The 15,256-nt window shown below is 44.5% G+C and overlaps 2 protein-coding genes across 2 annotated transcripts; one reads left to right on the top strand and one right to left on the bottom strand.

The window, feature by feature from the left end:
• Positions 1-1,440: 1,440 nt before the first annotated feature.
• arl6ip6 (ADP-ribosylation factor-like 6 interacting protein 6) lies at positions 1,441-4,223 on the top strand. Its single transcript, XM_010886127.4, has 4 exons — positions 1,441-2,034; positions 2,143-2,196; positions 3,176-3,308; positions 3,529-4,223. The coding sequence occupies exons 1-4, from the start codon at positions 1,878-1,880 to the stop codon at positions 3,620-3,622; spliced, it is 438 nt and encodes a 145-aa protein (XP_010884429.1). The 5' UTR covers positions 1,441-1,877; the 3' UTR covers positions 3,623-4,223.
• Positions 4,224-5,232: 1,009 nt separating this feature from the next.
• Positions 5,233-14,652, bottom strand: ndufs1 (NADH:ubiquinone oxidoreductase core subunit S1). Its single transcript, XM_010886128.4, has 17 exons — positions 14,547-14,652; positions 14,072-14,148; positions 13,801-13,892; positions 13,416-13,682; positions 13,205-13,335; positions 11,600-11,785; positions 11,361-11,495; positions 11,106-11,220; positions 10,836-10,981; positions 10,561-10,689; positions 9,437-9,566; positions 9,041-9,201; positions 8,700-8,854; positions 7,226-7,401; positions 7,009-7,143; positions 6,791-6,863; positions 5,233-5,485 (listed from the first exon to the last, which is right to left on the bottom strand). Exons 2-17 carry the CDS (start codon positions 14,142-14,144, stop codon positions 5,394-5,396), a joined length of 2,196 nt encoding a protein of 731 aa, XP_010884430.1. The 5' UTR covers positions 14,145-14,148; positions 14,547-14,652; the 3' UTR covers positions 5,233-5,393.
• Between the last annotated feature and the right edge of the window lie 604 nt (positions 14,653-15,256).

Genomic DNA, 15,256 nt, shown 5'->3' with positions numbered 1-15,256 from the left:
GCATGACATAAGTATTTGATTGCCTACCAACCAGTAAGAATTCCGGCTCTCACAGACCTGTTAGTTTTTCTTTTAGAAGCCCTCCTGTTCTCCACTCATTACCTGTATTAACTGCACCTGTTTGAACTCGTTACCTGTATAAAAGACACCTGTCCACACACTCAATCAAACCGACTCAAACCTCTCCACAATGGCCAAGACCAGAGAGCTGTGTAAGGACATCAGGGATAAAATTGTATACCTGCACAAGGCTGGGATGGACTACAGGACAATAGGCAAGCAGCTTGGTGAGAAGGCAACAACTGTTGGTGCAATTATTAGAAAATGGAAGAAGTTCAAGATGACGGTCGATCTACACACTATGCCGTCATGGATTAAAATCCTGCAGCTTACGCAAGGTCCCTCTGCTAAAGCCAGCACATGTCCATGTCTGTCTGAAGTTTGCCAATGACCATCTGGATGATCCAGAGGAGGAATGGGAGAAGGTCATGTGGTCTGATGAGACAAAAATAAAGCTTTTTGGTCTAAACTCCACTCGCTTTGTTTCGAGGAAGAAGCAGGATGAGTAGAACCCCAAGAATACCATTCCAACCGTGAAGCATGGAGGTGGAAACACCATTCTTTGGGGATGCTTTTCTGAAAAAAGGGGACAGGATGACTGCACCGTATTGAGGGGAGGATGGATGGGGCCATGTATCGTGAGATCTTGGCCAACAACGCTCAGTAAGAGCATTGAAGATGGGTTGTGGCTGGGTCTTCCAGCATGACAACGACCCGAAACACACAGCCAGGGCAACTAAGGAGTGGCTCCGTAAGAAGCATCTCAAGGTCCTGGAGTGGCCTAGCCAGTCTCTAGACCTGAACCCAATAAAAAATCTTTGGAGGAAGCTGAAAGTCCATATTGCCCAGTGACAGCCCCAAAACCTGAAGGATCTGGAGAAGGTCTGTATGGAGGAGTGGGCCAAAATCCCTGCTGCAGTGTGTGCAAACCTCGTCAAGAAATACAGGAAATGTAATGCATATACTGTAAAGGTTTCTGTACCAAATATTAAGTTCTGCTTTTCTGATGTCAAATACTTATGTCATGCAATAAAATTCAAATTAATTACTTAAAAATCATACAATGTGATTTTTCGGGATTTTTGTTTTAGATTATGTCGCTCACAGTTAAAGAGTACCTATGATAAAAAAAATACTGACTTCTACATGCTTTGTAAGTGGGAAAACCGGCAAAATTGGCAGTGTATCAATTACTTGTTCTCCCCACTGTAGATGTAATGCCTTCGCTTGTATCCTACACAAAATGTATAGACTACAACTCACCCGTTTATGTTTTTATCCTAGAATGAGCACTTGGTTTTCTTTGGGCACACTTTCTTTCCAGAAGTGATATTGTTAACAGGAGTTTGGCAAAAAGGTTACTTCAGAGAGACCGGCTGAACGCATAAGGGCGATTTTTATTGATTTTTATTTTTTCACGCTTACAGCTAGGGGATGCCTTATTTAACTGTTTAAAACTATGTGGAAAAATATGTAATACATAATTAATGATTGTTGGTTGAGTCAGAAAAGGGTAATGGAATAATAAACTGATTTGCTTACTATGTTGGGGCGGAGTTTGTATTCGGATACGGAAAAGGAAGCCTTGTTTAGGAAATACAGCTCAGAAGTTTGAGAAGTTAAGAAAAGGGAATTTGTTTAATCGCATTTTGTCGTAACATTACTTATATTTCCAAGCTTTATTTAAACAAAGTGCATGTCACAAACATTTATAACGCATTTTGGGCGAGATAACAGAACTTGAACCTCGTTCAGTTAATATTTGGCGAGCGTTTGTACTGTATCTATAAACGTTTTTGTGTAGTGATACCAGCAAAATGGACATAATACACCAACAGCGTCGGGTCGAACCAAACAAGAGATTTTGGACTAACAAAGGATTGTGGCCAGCAAGGATTCTGTCCGTGCTCGGCAGTGTAGCGGTGGTGTCAATATTCGGCTTCCTATGCGCCTTTTTATATCTCATCTTGGAAGGTACACTGACTGTCACGCGTGCGTTTCTGCTGCCCCTCTAACTGGATAGGTTACTATTTTTTGGTAATGGTTATGCCGTCTAGTAAACTGTGGTGTGTTTTCTTTCAGAGCTGCGGACTGAGAGAGTGATTCAGAAGGATGGCTCTGAGGTTAGACTCCTGGGTGAGTGCTTATACATCCACCAGGAAAACAACAATCTACACAGTTGGCACAAAATCAGGACAGGTACCTATAAGATAAAGCAATAAGGCACTTAGATATGTGGTATATGACCAACATAAAGGGTGGTACAAATTGCTTATTTGCTGAAAGCCATGGTAAATAAGCAGAGCATCTTCCCATTTTCTGAAAAAGATCTGCAGCCCTACCTCAAATAGCTTCACAGTCACAATCTCAGTTGCCTTTGTGAATTAATGAAGGGGGCGTGGTATATGGCCAATATACCATGGCTAAGAGCTTTTGCTAGGCGCAGTGCATCGTTTAGTGCCTGCACACAGCACTTAGCTATGGTATTTTGGCAATACATCACAAACCACCGAGATGCCCTGTTGCAGTTATAAACTGGTGACCAATGTGTTTAGAGCAGTTAAAAGTGATGTAATGTTATACAGTAGGATACGGTGTCATATACCACAGCTTTCATTCAGGATTCAAACCACTCGGTATATAAGAGATTGTATACCACCGGTGTAACATCACATCCCTTTTTAGTCTCTAATTGAGTTAGTAAGCAATTTATAATATTACTAGCGGTTTGTCGTGTACCGTGGCTAAGCCCTGTGTCCAGGCGCTCTGCGATACATTGGGCCTTAGAACAGCTCTTAATCGTAGTATACTGGACATACACCACAACCCCTCGTGCCTTATTGCCTAATTATGGAGTCTGAGATTTCTTGTAGGGCTGGAGGGCCTAACATTGAATGGGCCCAACAGGATGAAAAAAAAAACAGTAATGTCGATCTGAGTCTGTCACCTTGGTTCTTGTACTCTGGTTGGAAGTCCCACCCAATTGGCTACATTAAAACAATGGAAGCCATCACTTGCCTCAGTGTCCATGTTGAAATTGCCATTTGTCTACTAGAGGCCTCCATCATTCTACACAGAAAACATAACCCCTCCCTTCCCCTACCTCTGTCTGTAGGGTTTTGGAGTATTCTGGTGATGTCATTGACAGCAGGAATCTGCTGCTGTGCCTTCACATGGACCATGACCTACTTTGACTCTTTTGAGCCTGGCACATTTCCCCCAACACCCCTTTCCCCTGGCCACCTCAGGTAACACACACACACACACACACTGGTAAATAACAAGTGATCATGGAAACCAGGCCACATTCCACTCCTCTTTTTTGCTGGCCTTGGCCTACTTATCTTGTCACTCCTTTTCCTTCTCTCCTTGTTCTCTCCCACGGCCAGATAATGACACACAAACCCACAAAGGTAGGGAAGTATGCTGTATTTGTTGCAGCCCCTGATATCTTTCTTTGTTTCCCAGACGGGGGAGTGGTCACTCCTTCCATGCGGGATACAGTGTGGCGGTACTCAACGGCATCGCAGCAGCAGTCACCGTTGTTTGGAGCCTCACCTGATCCTACCCACAATCCTACGCTCCCCCTTGGCCTAACACCACTCACAAACCCGGTGCTCATCCTAAACCCATTCACAACCCCCTGCTGACCAGCTGCTCTCATTTCTGGGTTTGCCCTGCTATGATTTTAGCACCGAGCATAAGTTTGAGCCATTTACCAAGACACTCTTATCCCGAGCAAATAACATTTTAACCATGTTTATGGAGAGCAAAAGTGAAGCTGCAGAAAAGGATGTGTTACTTGGAGAAAATGGGTCAGGTACAAATACAAGCTTCTTACTCCGTCATCTTCAATAGCTCTTCAATTTGGTTCTGAACACCATTCTATTCTTGGCCAAATACCAGATTGATGCATAGAAATGCGTACATATCTACCTACTGAGGTGTTTGTGCCCAAATAGTGCCATATGGAGAGATCAGACAAGGCACGTGTTTACAATATTGTTTATTAAAAGGCTAATATATAGCCTACAGGGTTATGTGTGATGGACATGCTGTTTTTCTGTGTTTTACTGGTACTCCTAAACTACTGAATGTTACTGTAGTGCTGTCACTGTGTCTTTCTGATGTACTACTGAACAGTAAAGAATCTATAATTATCCCTCTGTGTACTCATTCTCATCTCTGGAAACAATACACACCAGCTCACACCATCAGCTCGCTTCCTCAGAACACTGGCTGGGAATTTAGAGACAAAAAACCCTCTGTGATTCAATTTGATGAACTTTATTAAACTCAGATGGGCTGTTCTTGCTCACAGGCAAAGGAAAAACATTCACTAATAATGAACAGCATTACAGTGTAACAGATTTATTACAGTCTGTAGAAAAGGTTCCATAATGTATCCACTAGGATGTGTGGATGAAATTCACAGGGGTGGTGCAGACAACTCCGGGTTAGTCAGTCCCTGTGCTAAGATATTTCACTCTACTCCAGGACATCTTTCTCAAGTGTTGTTCATGCCCACCCCGGCACCTCGGATTCTGTCCGTCCCTGATCCAAAGAGAATATGCTCTCCTTCAGTGTCTCTGTCCTCATCCGAAGACACAGTGCTTTCCTTCAGTGTCTCCTGTTCTCCACTTCGGCGTAGTTCAGACTTGCAAACCTCTGTCTTTGGATGGTCCCTCGCCGGAGAACAGGGTGACCATGCTCTCTGTCCTCGTGATCAGATCGAAGCTCAGGCGGAAAACGGCGAACAGCACGGCGAGACCCAGCACGCACATCAACGCGATCTGCCCCACGTGAGCTGTGAACACACCCTTGGTGTCTGTACTCTCCAGCCAGCCATCTCTGTCAATCACCACCATGTTGGAGAGAAATTCACAACAAGTAATATTACCTTTCCCCATGCTACTGGAGGACATTGGACTGGTCGTGGCATTAGCTCTCGTCACACTGAAATTCATCTTACAAACTAAACAGAATAGTGAATGGAAACTGGCATCTGACTGGCTTATAAACAAACCAGCTATCACTGCCGAGGTTACTCAATATTGGCTACACTGTTTTCGCTTCCCAAAAGTCACAGCTGAACCAACACATGAGATAGGACTGTTACAATGTGTATTTAAAGGATAAACTGGGACACAGAGACACAACAACGCACAAGGGCAGAGGAATACAGGATAAGATTTTATTCATAAACATACAGTTTTGTCCTTAACAAAGCCTCTTCCCTCAGCATGGACATGACATCTTTACAACAACAACAAAAAACTACTTAAATAAAAGATCATCACTGTTCGTGTGCCTGGATGTGTCGTTGTGTGTGTTCAGCAGATGGATGGTTCATCAATGGCATCAGCTCCCTCCGTGATGGCCTTCACACATTTGGCCATGGTCTGAGAGGCTCTACTAATGGGATCTATGGGGAGAAATTAGAAGAGAGAGTTACAGACACACTGGGATCTAAGGCCCTATTAAATCTTATATTTTGCTTGACTACATTTTTATCCCCAAAATATACTTTTTTAACCATTTTGTTTTTACATGGGTTTATGTTTTTGCTTTCAAAATACAATACACCTTTGGTTACATAAACAGTGCATGTTAAAGGATGATTAAATCACAGCAGGAGACCATTTTGAAGCAAAGAAAAGTGTAATTCAAATACATAGCCAGTAAGAGACTTGTTAAATCTGTGTTTTTGTAGCTCACATGTTAGGTAGTGTTTCATATTAACACATTGATGGTTCAACCTCAGCCACCCCTTATTACCATCAGTTTCTAGTGCTTGGAGAACTAAACATTTAAATGCACAGGAAAACAACAGTACATTTTGCTATTACATATAACCTTTCAGCTAGCCCACAACTGATTTTCATGGAAATACATGTAGGTACATTTTTTTTTAAGAATGAAAAAAAATATATATATATATATATATATATATATATATATATATATATATATATATATATATATATATATATATATATTTATGGCAATTGACAAGTTTGTAAATTGTCAATTTTTAGTTGCACAACAGACCAGACATAATATCTAATTAGTCTGTCTTTTATTTTTGGAAGGCAAGCAATGTAACTAGCTTACTAGTAATCGCTTTGCAGAAAACTATGATCATGTCATTTTTGTATAAAAAATAAAAAGGAAACAACGTAATTAAACAAAATAGTAATGTGTCCAATAACTGTGGGCCATAATACAGGGTCATAGTTTTTAGCTACATTGCCAGTCAACAAGATGAAAATAACATTTCAACAGAAATGTCTGAAATGCCATTCAATAACCTTCTAGCTAATATTTATGTCAAACGATAATCACAAAACATTGATAACTTAATCAAATGATTACAAAGTAAAAAAAAAAGAAGCTATATTTCAAAACACCGATAATAGGAGGTTCTACGCTAAGTAATTACCTACAATGTTCCATTTTGTTTCCATTCTGTGGTTTGGTACATGTTTTACACATCACTGATTTCATTCAAATGTCACATTTAACTAATTTAGAAAACAAATCTTATCCAGAGCAACTTGCAGAAGCAACTGTGTTTAAGTGTCATGCTCAAGGACACAAAAGCATTTTCTTCACCTGGTGGGCTCAGGGATTTACACCCTTGAACATAGCCTATATGGCATCCCATAGGTCCCTATGATCAGTTTGTAATAAACCAACTAATCCACACAGCTGGATTGACGCTACATACCGGTCATATAGAAGTCTTTAGCTGTGAGCTGGGGAGAAACGAGTGGGTTCGCTAGAAAAGCCTGATTCACAGCCTGAGAGGGGAAAGAACAAGAACAAACATAAATCATGTTTGAGTACATGCTCAATGTGGACTTGTGCCAGTGTGGTCGATTGTAAAGACAGGGGTCTTTACAAGGGGTCACATTAGTTCTGAACTGTTAAGGGTTAAAAGCTTACCTGTGAAAGTTCGTTGGCCTGTTTGAAGTAGTTGGCCTCCTCTACGTCGTCATAGCGGACCAGGTTAGGAGACACTTCGGCTAGACGATCCCTCACCTCATCCACAGAGTCATAGGGCAGCGTTAGCCCGGCCAGCTGCAACACAAACATTAACGTTAGAACACACACACACACACACACACACACACACACACAGGGTGAAGTTGTATGTGTGTACCTCAGAGACGGCTCTGATGATCTTCCAGTCCTCCCTGGCCATCCCAGGTGCGGTGACAGCCACGCGCGTCTGCTGACTCCTCCCCTCCGTGTTGACGTACGTTCCAGTCTTTTCTGTGTATGCCGCACCAGGCAGGATGATGTCAGCCATGGTAGCACCCACATCTCCATGGTGACCTGGCAATGACATACACACATCTCAGACACACAATACATACTATATACACTCACCTAAAGGATTATTACGAACACCAAACTAATACTGTGTTTGACCCCATTTCGCCCTTCAGAACTGCCTTAATTCTACGTGGCATTGATTCAACAAGGTGCTGAAAGCATTCTTTAGAAATGTTGGCCCATATTGATAGGATAGCTTCTTGCAGTTGATGGAGATTTGTGGGATGCACATCCAGGGCACGAAGCTCCCGTTCCACCACATCCTAAAGATGCTCTATTGGGTTGAGATCTGGTGACTGTATGGACCATTTCAGTACAGTGAACTCATTGTCATGTTCAAGAAACCAATTAGAAATGATTCGAGCTTTGTGACATGGTGCATTATCCTGCTGGAAGTAGCCATCAGAGGATGGGTACATGGTGGTCATAAAGGGATGGACATGGTCAAAAACAATGCTCAGGTAGGCCGTGGCATTTAAACGATACCCAATTGGCATTAAGAGGCCTAAAGTGTGCCAAGAAAACATCCCCCACACCATTACACCACCACCACCAGCCTGCACAGTGGTAAAAAGGCATGATGCATCCATGTTCTCATTCTGTTTACGCCAAATTCTGACCATCTGAATGTCTCAACAGAAATCGAGACTCATCAGACCAGGCAACATTCTTCCAGTCTTCAACTGTCCAATTTTGGTGAGCTCGTGCAAATTGTAGCCTCTTTTTCCTATTCGTAGTGGAGATGAGTGGTACCCGGTGGGGTCTTCTGCTGTTGTAGCCCATCCGCCTCAAGGTTGTGCGTGTTGTGGCTTCACAAATGTTTTGCTGCATACCTCGGTTGTAACGAGTGGTTATTTCAGTCAAAGTTGCTCTTCTATCAGCTTGAATCAGTCGGCCCATTCTCCTCTGACCTTTAGCATCAACAAGGCATTTTCGCCCACAGGACTGCCGCATACTAGATGTTTTTCCCTTTTCATACCATTCTTTGTACACCCTAGAAATGGTTGTGCGTGAAAATCCCAGTAACTGAGCAGATTGTGAAATACTCAGACCGGCCCGTCTGGCACCAACAACCATGCCACGCTCAAAATTGCTTAAATCACCTTTCTTTCCCATTCTGACATTCAGTTTGGAGTTCAGGAGATTGTCTTGACCAGGACCACACCCCTAAATGCATTGAAGCAACTGCCATGTGATTGGTTGATTAGATAATTGCATTAATGAGAAATTGAACAGGTGTTCCTAATAATGAGTGTAGCTTGACATGCATTTATGTGTGTGTGTGTGTGTGTGTTTACCCTGGTAGATGATCAAGCTGTCTTTGGGCAGATCCTGTCTGGTGATGCATTCTCCATCAGCTCCCAGCAAGAACAGAACTTTGGGCGGGGCTTTCCGGATAGACTCCACCCCCGCCTTGTAGCCCAGGTCAAGGGCTGCCACCTGACTGGCCACTCTGCAGATAGAGAAACACATGATTGGAAGCTAGTACAGACACACAATTGAATACAGACACACAATTGAATCCTAGTACAGTTTTACCAAGTGGTTAGCTGTATGCGAAGGCTAGTACAAGTTGGATGCTAAATTCCAACACTAGCTGTAAGGTAAATGCTACTAGAAATTAGGGTGGCATTCCAACCTGTGCAGCACATTAAGGACCTTCCAGCCGTCATCCACTCCGCTGCTGGTCCGGGCAGCATGGGCAATTGTCTGGACGGCACCTAAGATGGCTCCCCCATCCTCCCTCTGCAAAGATGCACTGCCCACCACCACCACCGGGCGCTTGGCCTGTGCCAGCACCTGGGGAGGGGGGTAGAGCATGACAAAGAGAGGGGGCACATGTGTGTGTGAGAGAGAGAGAGAGACAGGGGAAAGGTGACATTAAAGCATTGAATCACCACAAACAGAACCAGACAGACATGGAAATACATCTTCAAGATTTTAGAACAGTCATGCGTGTCTGTCGTGGGTTGATTTCTACGTCTGTAAACGACATTTCTATGTCACCTTTCCCCTGTCTGAATGCCGTGGTTACCTGGCAGAATGGGTGTGTTCCGTTGGCGATGTCCTTCAGGACCTGGGTGGAGTCCCCCAGGTGGTCATAGGTGTAGCTCAGATCCACATTGCTTCCCACCATGGCCACCTTCAGCTCATTATGCAGCCAGCTGAGACAAGGGGGGGGGGGGTTCAGATGATTAGGGAGACTTGGTGTGTGTGTTGCAGACTTCGTTTAATGTGTGTAGGACACAGTTTTAGATAAATGCACTGAAGCGAGCGGGTCTTCACAGCAAGGATTAGCGTTTGTGTGTGTGTAGCCTCTGCTTTGGTGTGTGTATTCATATATTAATTAATTTATTAATTAAGGATCTTAAGTTGGGGGACTAAAATATCTAAATGGTAAAATCAAATTCAGCCCAAGAGCTGACTGAAAGATGCTCATTTAAGTCTCTAAGAAGACCATGGTAATATCAAGGGATCTACAGGCCACTCTTGCCACAATCAAAGTCGAAGTGCATGACTCAACTGTCAGAAAGACACTGCACAAACTTGGCCTAGAAGGAAGGTCAGAAAGGGTTCGAAAACTTTTTAAAATCTAGACACGACTGACGTTTGCCAGAGTCATAGGTGGAGTTGTTTTGCGCAATGCCAGCCACAAAAGTGAACACTGCCTTTGAACAGAAGAACCTCATAACAACTGTAAAGCATGGAGGCAGTGGCATTATGGTTTGGGGCTGCTTTGCAAACAGAATGTGAGGCTTTCTTTCAAAAAGCTGAAGGTGAACCAAACATGGATCTTGCAACTGGACAACGATCCAAAACAACCAAAGCTACAACAGAATGGCAGAGTCAAAGCCCAGATCGCCATCATATCGTAATCATAATGCTGTGAGGAGACTTAAAGAAAGTAAGACCTCAAAAGTAACACAGTTGAGGAAGTCCTTTAAAGAAGGGTGGGCAAACATTCCTCCATTCCGAATGTAAGAGACTTATAGACAGAAGAAACAGCTACATTAAATTATTTCAGTCTAAGACAGGCTATAGGCCTATCAGAGTACTTATTTCTCCCAATTATTGTTTATGCAATTGCATTTCTGTTGATTTTTGATGAATAAATGATTGCGAATAAATGACTTCAGTGTCATTTTTAGATTAAGTTACCTCTTTCGGACACGAGCATTGAACAGTGGGGCCTCATAGCGAGGATTGGTTCCTATTAGCAGCAGCAGGTCAGCCTCCTCGATGCCAGCGATCCGAGAGTTCAGCAGATAGTTGGAACGCAGGTCGGAGCTACAAAAAAACACAACCACGATCCAACAATTACTAACCAGAACCCAACCCAAATTTAAACATACCATAACCAACCAGAATATAATTTAAAAGGGAGTTCAATCTTCCCTCTCGACTCCCCCCTCTACCCCTCCCTCTTGACTCACCCAGCCCCCGCGTCTGGGAAGACCTCCTCGGTACAGAGGTTGTCACTGTTCAGTCTGTTGAGTAGATCCTTTAGAGCCACCAGAGCCTCAGCATCCACCATGCCACCAGCTATGGCTGCCACGTCGCTACCTTGGGCGCCCTGCAACTACACACACACACACACACACACACACACACACACACACACATTTTTATATGCACACGTACAGGTTCTGGCCTGCAACGTCCAACAAGTTTCTGGACCGACACACACTGATGTGCAGACTTACTGCTCCAGCCACGCGTGTAAGTACATCCTCCCAGGATGTGGGTGCGAGCTGTCCCGACGCATCCTTCACCATGGGCTGGGTCAACCTCTGGCGCTTCAGACCGTCATATGCAAACCTATACAAGCCCCCGGTACACAGTAAGAACACACACATCCAGACACCTGTGTGACGCATGTCTAATAAACGTTTGCAGGTGACAGGTGATGGGCCGGTAAGGGCTGGGTGTACGGCCAGACTTGGCCAGGGTTTTCTGACCTTGTCTTGTCGGAGATCCACTCCTCGTTGACGTCTTCGTTAAGCCGGGGAAGCACTCGCATCACCTCGCCGCCGCGTGTACTCACAACGATGTTGCTGCCTACAGCGTCCAACACGTCTATAGACTCTGTCTTCCTACAAACACACAGGGCATGAAGACGTCACATACTGTACTGCCTAGCATCGATGACATCTGTAGACCGCTCAGTGTTGATCGCTCTTCAATTACAGACACACACCTGGTCTCCCAGGGTCTTGAGGTGAAGGCGTATGGTTTGGAGGTGAGGGCTCCGACGGGACAGATGTCGATGACATTGCCTGACATCTCGGACATGAACATCTTCTCCACATAGGTTCCGATCTGCAAGTTGTTCCCTCTGCCTGTGGTACCCAGGTCCTCAACACCGGCAATCTCACTGGCAAACCTAGTATTTAGGAAAAAAGAAAAGTACATCAATCTTACTGACAACGCTAGCATATGAACATAAAGAAATAACATTAGAAAGTATACTGATGAGAGAAGAGTACGGTGGCTGAGAAAGACAAAGAGTGGATATACAGTATGGTGGCTAAAAGGGACAAACTGAGCTGGTAAAGGATATGGTGGTTGGGAAGGACAAACAGCGGATAAACAGTATGGTGGATGAGAGGGACAGAGCAGATAAACGGTGTAATGGCAGAGAGGGACAAACAGAGCGGATGAACAGTATGGTGGCAGAGAGGGAAAACACAGCGGATGAACAGTATGGTGGCAGAGAGGGACAACACAGCGGATGAACAGTATGGTGGCAGAGAGGGACAAACAGAGCGGATGAACAGTATGGTGGCAGAGAGGGACAAACAGAGCGGATGAACAGTATGGTGGCAGAGAGGGACAAACAGAGCGGATGAACAGTATGGTGGCAGAGAGGGACAAACAGAGCGGATGAACAGTATGGTGGCAGAGAGGGACAAACAGAGCGGATGAACAGTATGGTGGCAGAGAGGGACAAACAGAGCGGATGAACAGTATGGTGGCAGAGAGGGACAAACAGAGCGGATGAACAGTATGGTGGCAGAGAGGGACAAACAGAGCGGATGAACAGTATGGTGGCAGAGAGGGACAAACAGAGCGGATGAACAGTATGGTGGCAGAGAGGGACAAACAGAGCGGATGAACAGTATGGTGGCAGAGAGGGACAAACAGAGCGGATGAACAGTATGGTGGCAGAGAGGGACAAACAGAGCGGATGAACAGTATGGTGGCAGAGAGGGACAAACAGAGCGGATGAACAGTATGGTGGCAGAGAGGGACAAACAGAGCGGATGAACAGTATGGTGGCAGAGAGGGAAAACACAGCGGATGAACAGTATGGTGGCAGAGAGGGACAAACAGAGCGGATGAACAGTATGGTGGCAGAGAGGGACAAACAGAGCGGATGAACAGTATGGTGGCAGAGAGGGACAAACAGAGCGGATGAACAGTATGGTGGCAGAGAGGGACAAACAGAGCGGATGAACAGTATGGTGGCAGAGAGGGACAAACAGAGCGGATGAACAGTATGGTGGCAGAGAGGGACAAACAGAGCGGACAAACAGTATGGTGGCTGAGAGGGACAAACAGAGCGGACGAACAGTATGGTGGCTGAGAGGGACAAACAGAGCGGACGAACAGTATGGTGGCTGAGAGGGACAAACAGAGCGGACGAACAGTATGGTGGCTGAGAGGGACAAACAGAGCGGACGAACAGTATGGTGGCTGAGAGGGACAAACAGAGCGGACGAACAGTATGGTGGCTGAGAGGGACAAACAGAGCGGACGAACAGTATGGTGGCTGAGAGGGACAATCTGTTGTAGTACTCACCGGACACAGCGTGTGCATTGGATGCAGCGAGTCATGATGGTTTTAATAAGCGGCCCAATGTTTTTATCCTCCACGGCCCGCTTGTCCTCAGAGAACCGACTGCGATCTGACCCAAACTGCATGGACTGGTCCTGTGACATGACACACGCTACGGTTTGTGTATGTCTGTGTGTGTGTGTGAGTGAAAGAGTGTTTGCATGCGAGTGTTTACCTGAAGGTCACACTCTCCTCCCTGGTCACAGATGGGGCAGTCCAGTGGGTGGTTGGCCAGAAGGAACTCCATCACTCCCTCTCTGGCCTTGCGGGTCTTCTCCGAGTTGGTCAGGATGTTCCAGCCCTTCATCACCGGCATGGCGCATGCTGCCGCCAGCTTTGGTGCTTTCTCAATCTCCACTAAGCACATTCTGCAATTCCCAGCTACAGACAGGCGCTCATGGTAGCAGAACCGAGGAATCTGCACACCCATCTTCTCACAAGCCTGCACGTGCGTGCGTGCACACGCGCACACACACACACACACACACACACGTCACGGTAAAAGATAGGCTAAAGGTCACCAGATTGGTGTCAGAGTGATGACAAAAAGAAAAGGTTACCTGCAGCACAGTGGTTCCAGGGGGAACCTCAACTGGTTTTCCATCAACAAACACCTCCACCATGTTACTAGCAGCTCTCACTAAGGTCCGCCCTGCAAGCACACACACATCACTGAAATTCAGTAAGAAACCCTAGAGAAAAGGTATGTTCAAACCATGTATTATATGGCAAGTACACAAGTAGCTTGAGGGTGCGTGAGGCCAATAAGGTCCAACCATCAATGTGATACACAGATACAAATCCAGAAAGAGGCAAATACATAAACTTCACCATTGTTAGTCGTGGCCAGGCTGCCCTTGGCTGCCCCTGCTAGCGCTCGGCTAACGGCTGGCAAACGCAACATGATGCTGGAAAGAGAGATCGCAAGTCAAACATTTGCAGATGGCGAACTACTGAGTGTAAGAGACAGTTTTCTAAGTTTACTTAGCTAAGACACCTTCCTAAAATTGGTCACATATTCAACTATTCACGCTACAATATGTAAAGGAACAATTTCACCAACCGTAAAAGCTAGATAAAAGGACTCCCCTGTCTCTAACGTTTATTGTACATGTTGTCGAGATTTCAAACCACTGAACTCGTTTAGTAGCAAGTTAGCCTTCAATGCTAGCTACTTGTCAAGGACACGGGACATCACTGATTTAACCGAGACTGACTATGTCACGACATGTAAAGAATGCATAATAACATTATCTATGCAATCGACATGACCTCATAAAAATGCCGTACAGTATTTTATTCTTACCTTGTCGCTATTTGGCCTTCTTGACCAGAACAGCAATGAACTTATGAACTAGCAGGCAATCCTAGTGAATTTTCGTGAGTCTCCGTGACAACAACGGAAATGACGGATTCACCAGAATAAATCAAAGGAATTAATATAATTTTTTTACTACAATTATTAATAAAAAGGTGTTATATATTTATTAAAACATTCATATATTCAACAATATCAGAATCATAAGTATATTTTACTTTTTCGACTGATAATTTCACCTTTACCCCCCCCCCCCACTCCCCAAATAAAGCTTCCGGTTTAGGCGCTTGCCGAGTGAGGTTAGAAATGAATATGCTTTTACTATAGAGAAGGTTAGAGGCGGTTAGAGAACGCAGGATATCTTTCATAATTTCGGGATTGTGAGGGCGTGGACGAAGCAATTGAAGGCGTCCGCTAGTTTTCTGCAGTCAAGAGGACCACCTTTGAAAAGACTCTAACCTGGTTACTGGGAAGGATAACTCTAAAATACTTAAGAAATTCGAAAATAGAAATGTAATTGATACATTTCAGTGTAAACAGAAAATGATAGTATAATGCTGAATCTAGACTCTAATGGTGTTCATGTTGTAGTGCTGCATGAAGGAATTGATAGGTCTAACCATTACGATATCCCTTGAAGAAAGTCATGGTATGAGTCATGAAAACAGGACTGTAGCTGACAGGGGGAAAGATGGATA

The sequence above is a fragment of the Esox lucius genome, chromosome 22 (genome assembly GCF_011004845.1).
Source record: "Esox lucius isolate fEsoLuc1 chromosome 22, fEsoLuc1.pri, whole genome shotgun sequence".
Classification (NCBI taxonomy): Eukaryota; Metazoa; Chordata; class Actinopteri; order Esociformes; family Esocidae; genus Esox; species Esox lucius.
This window is presented reverse-complemented; position numbering and strand designations above follow the sequence as displayed.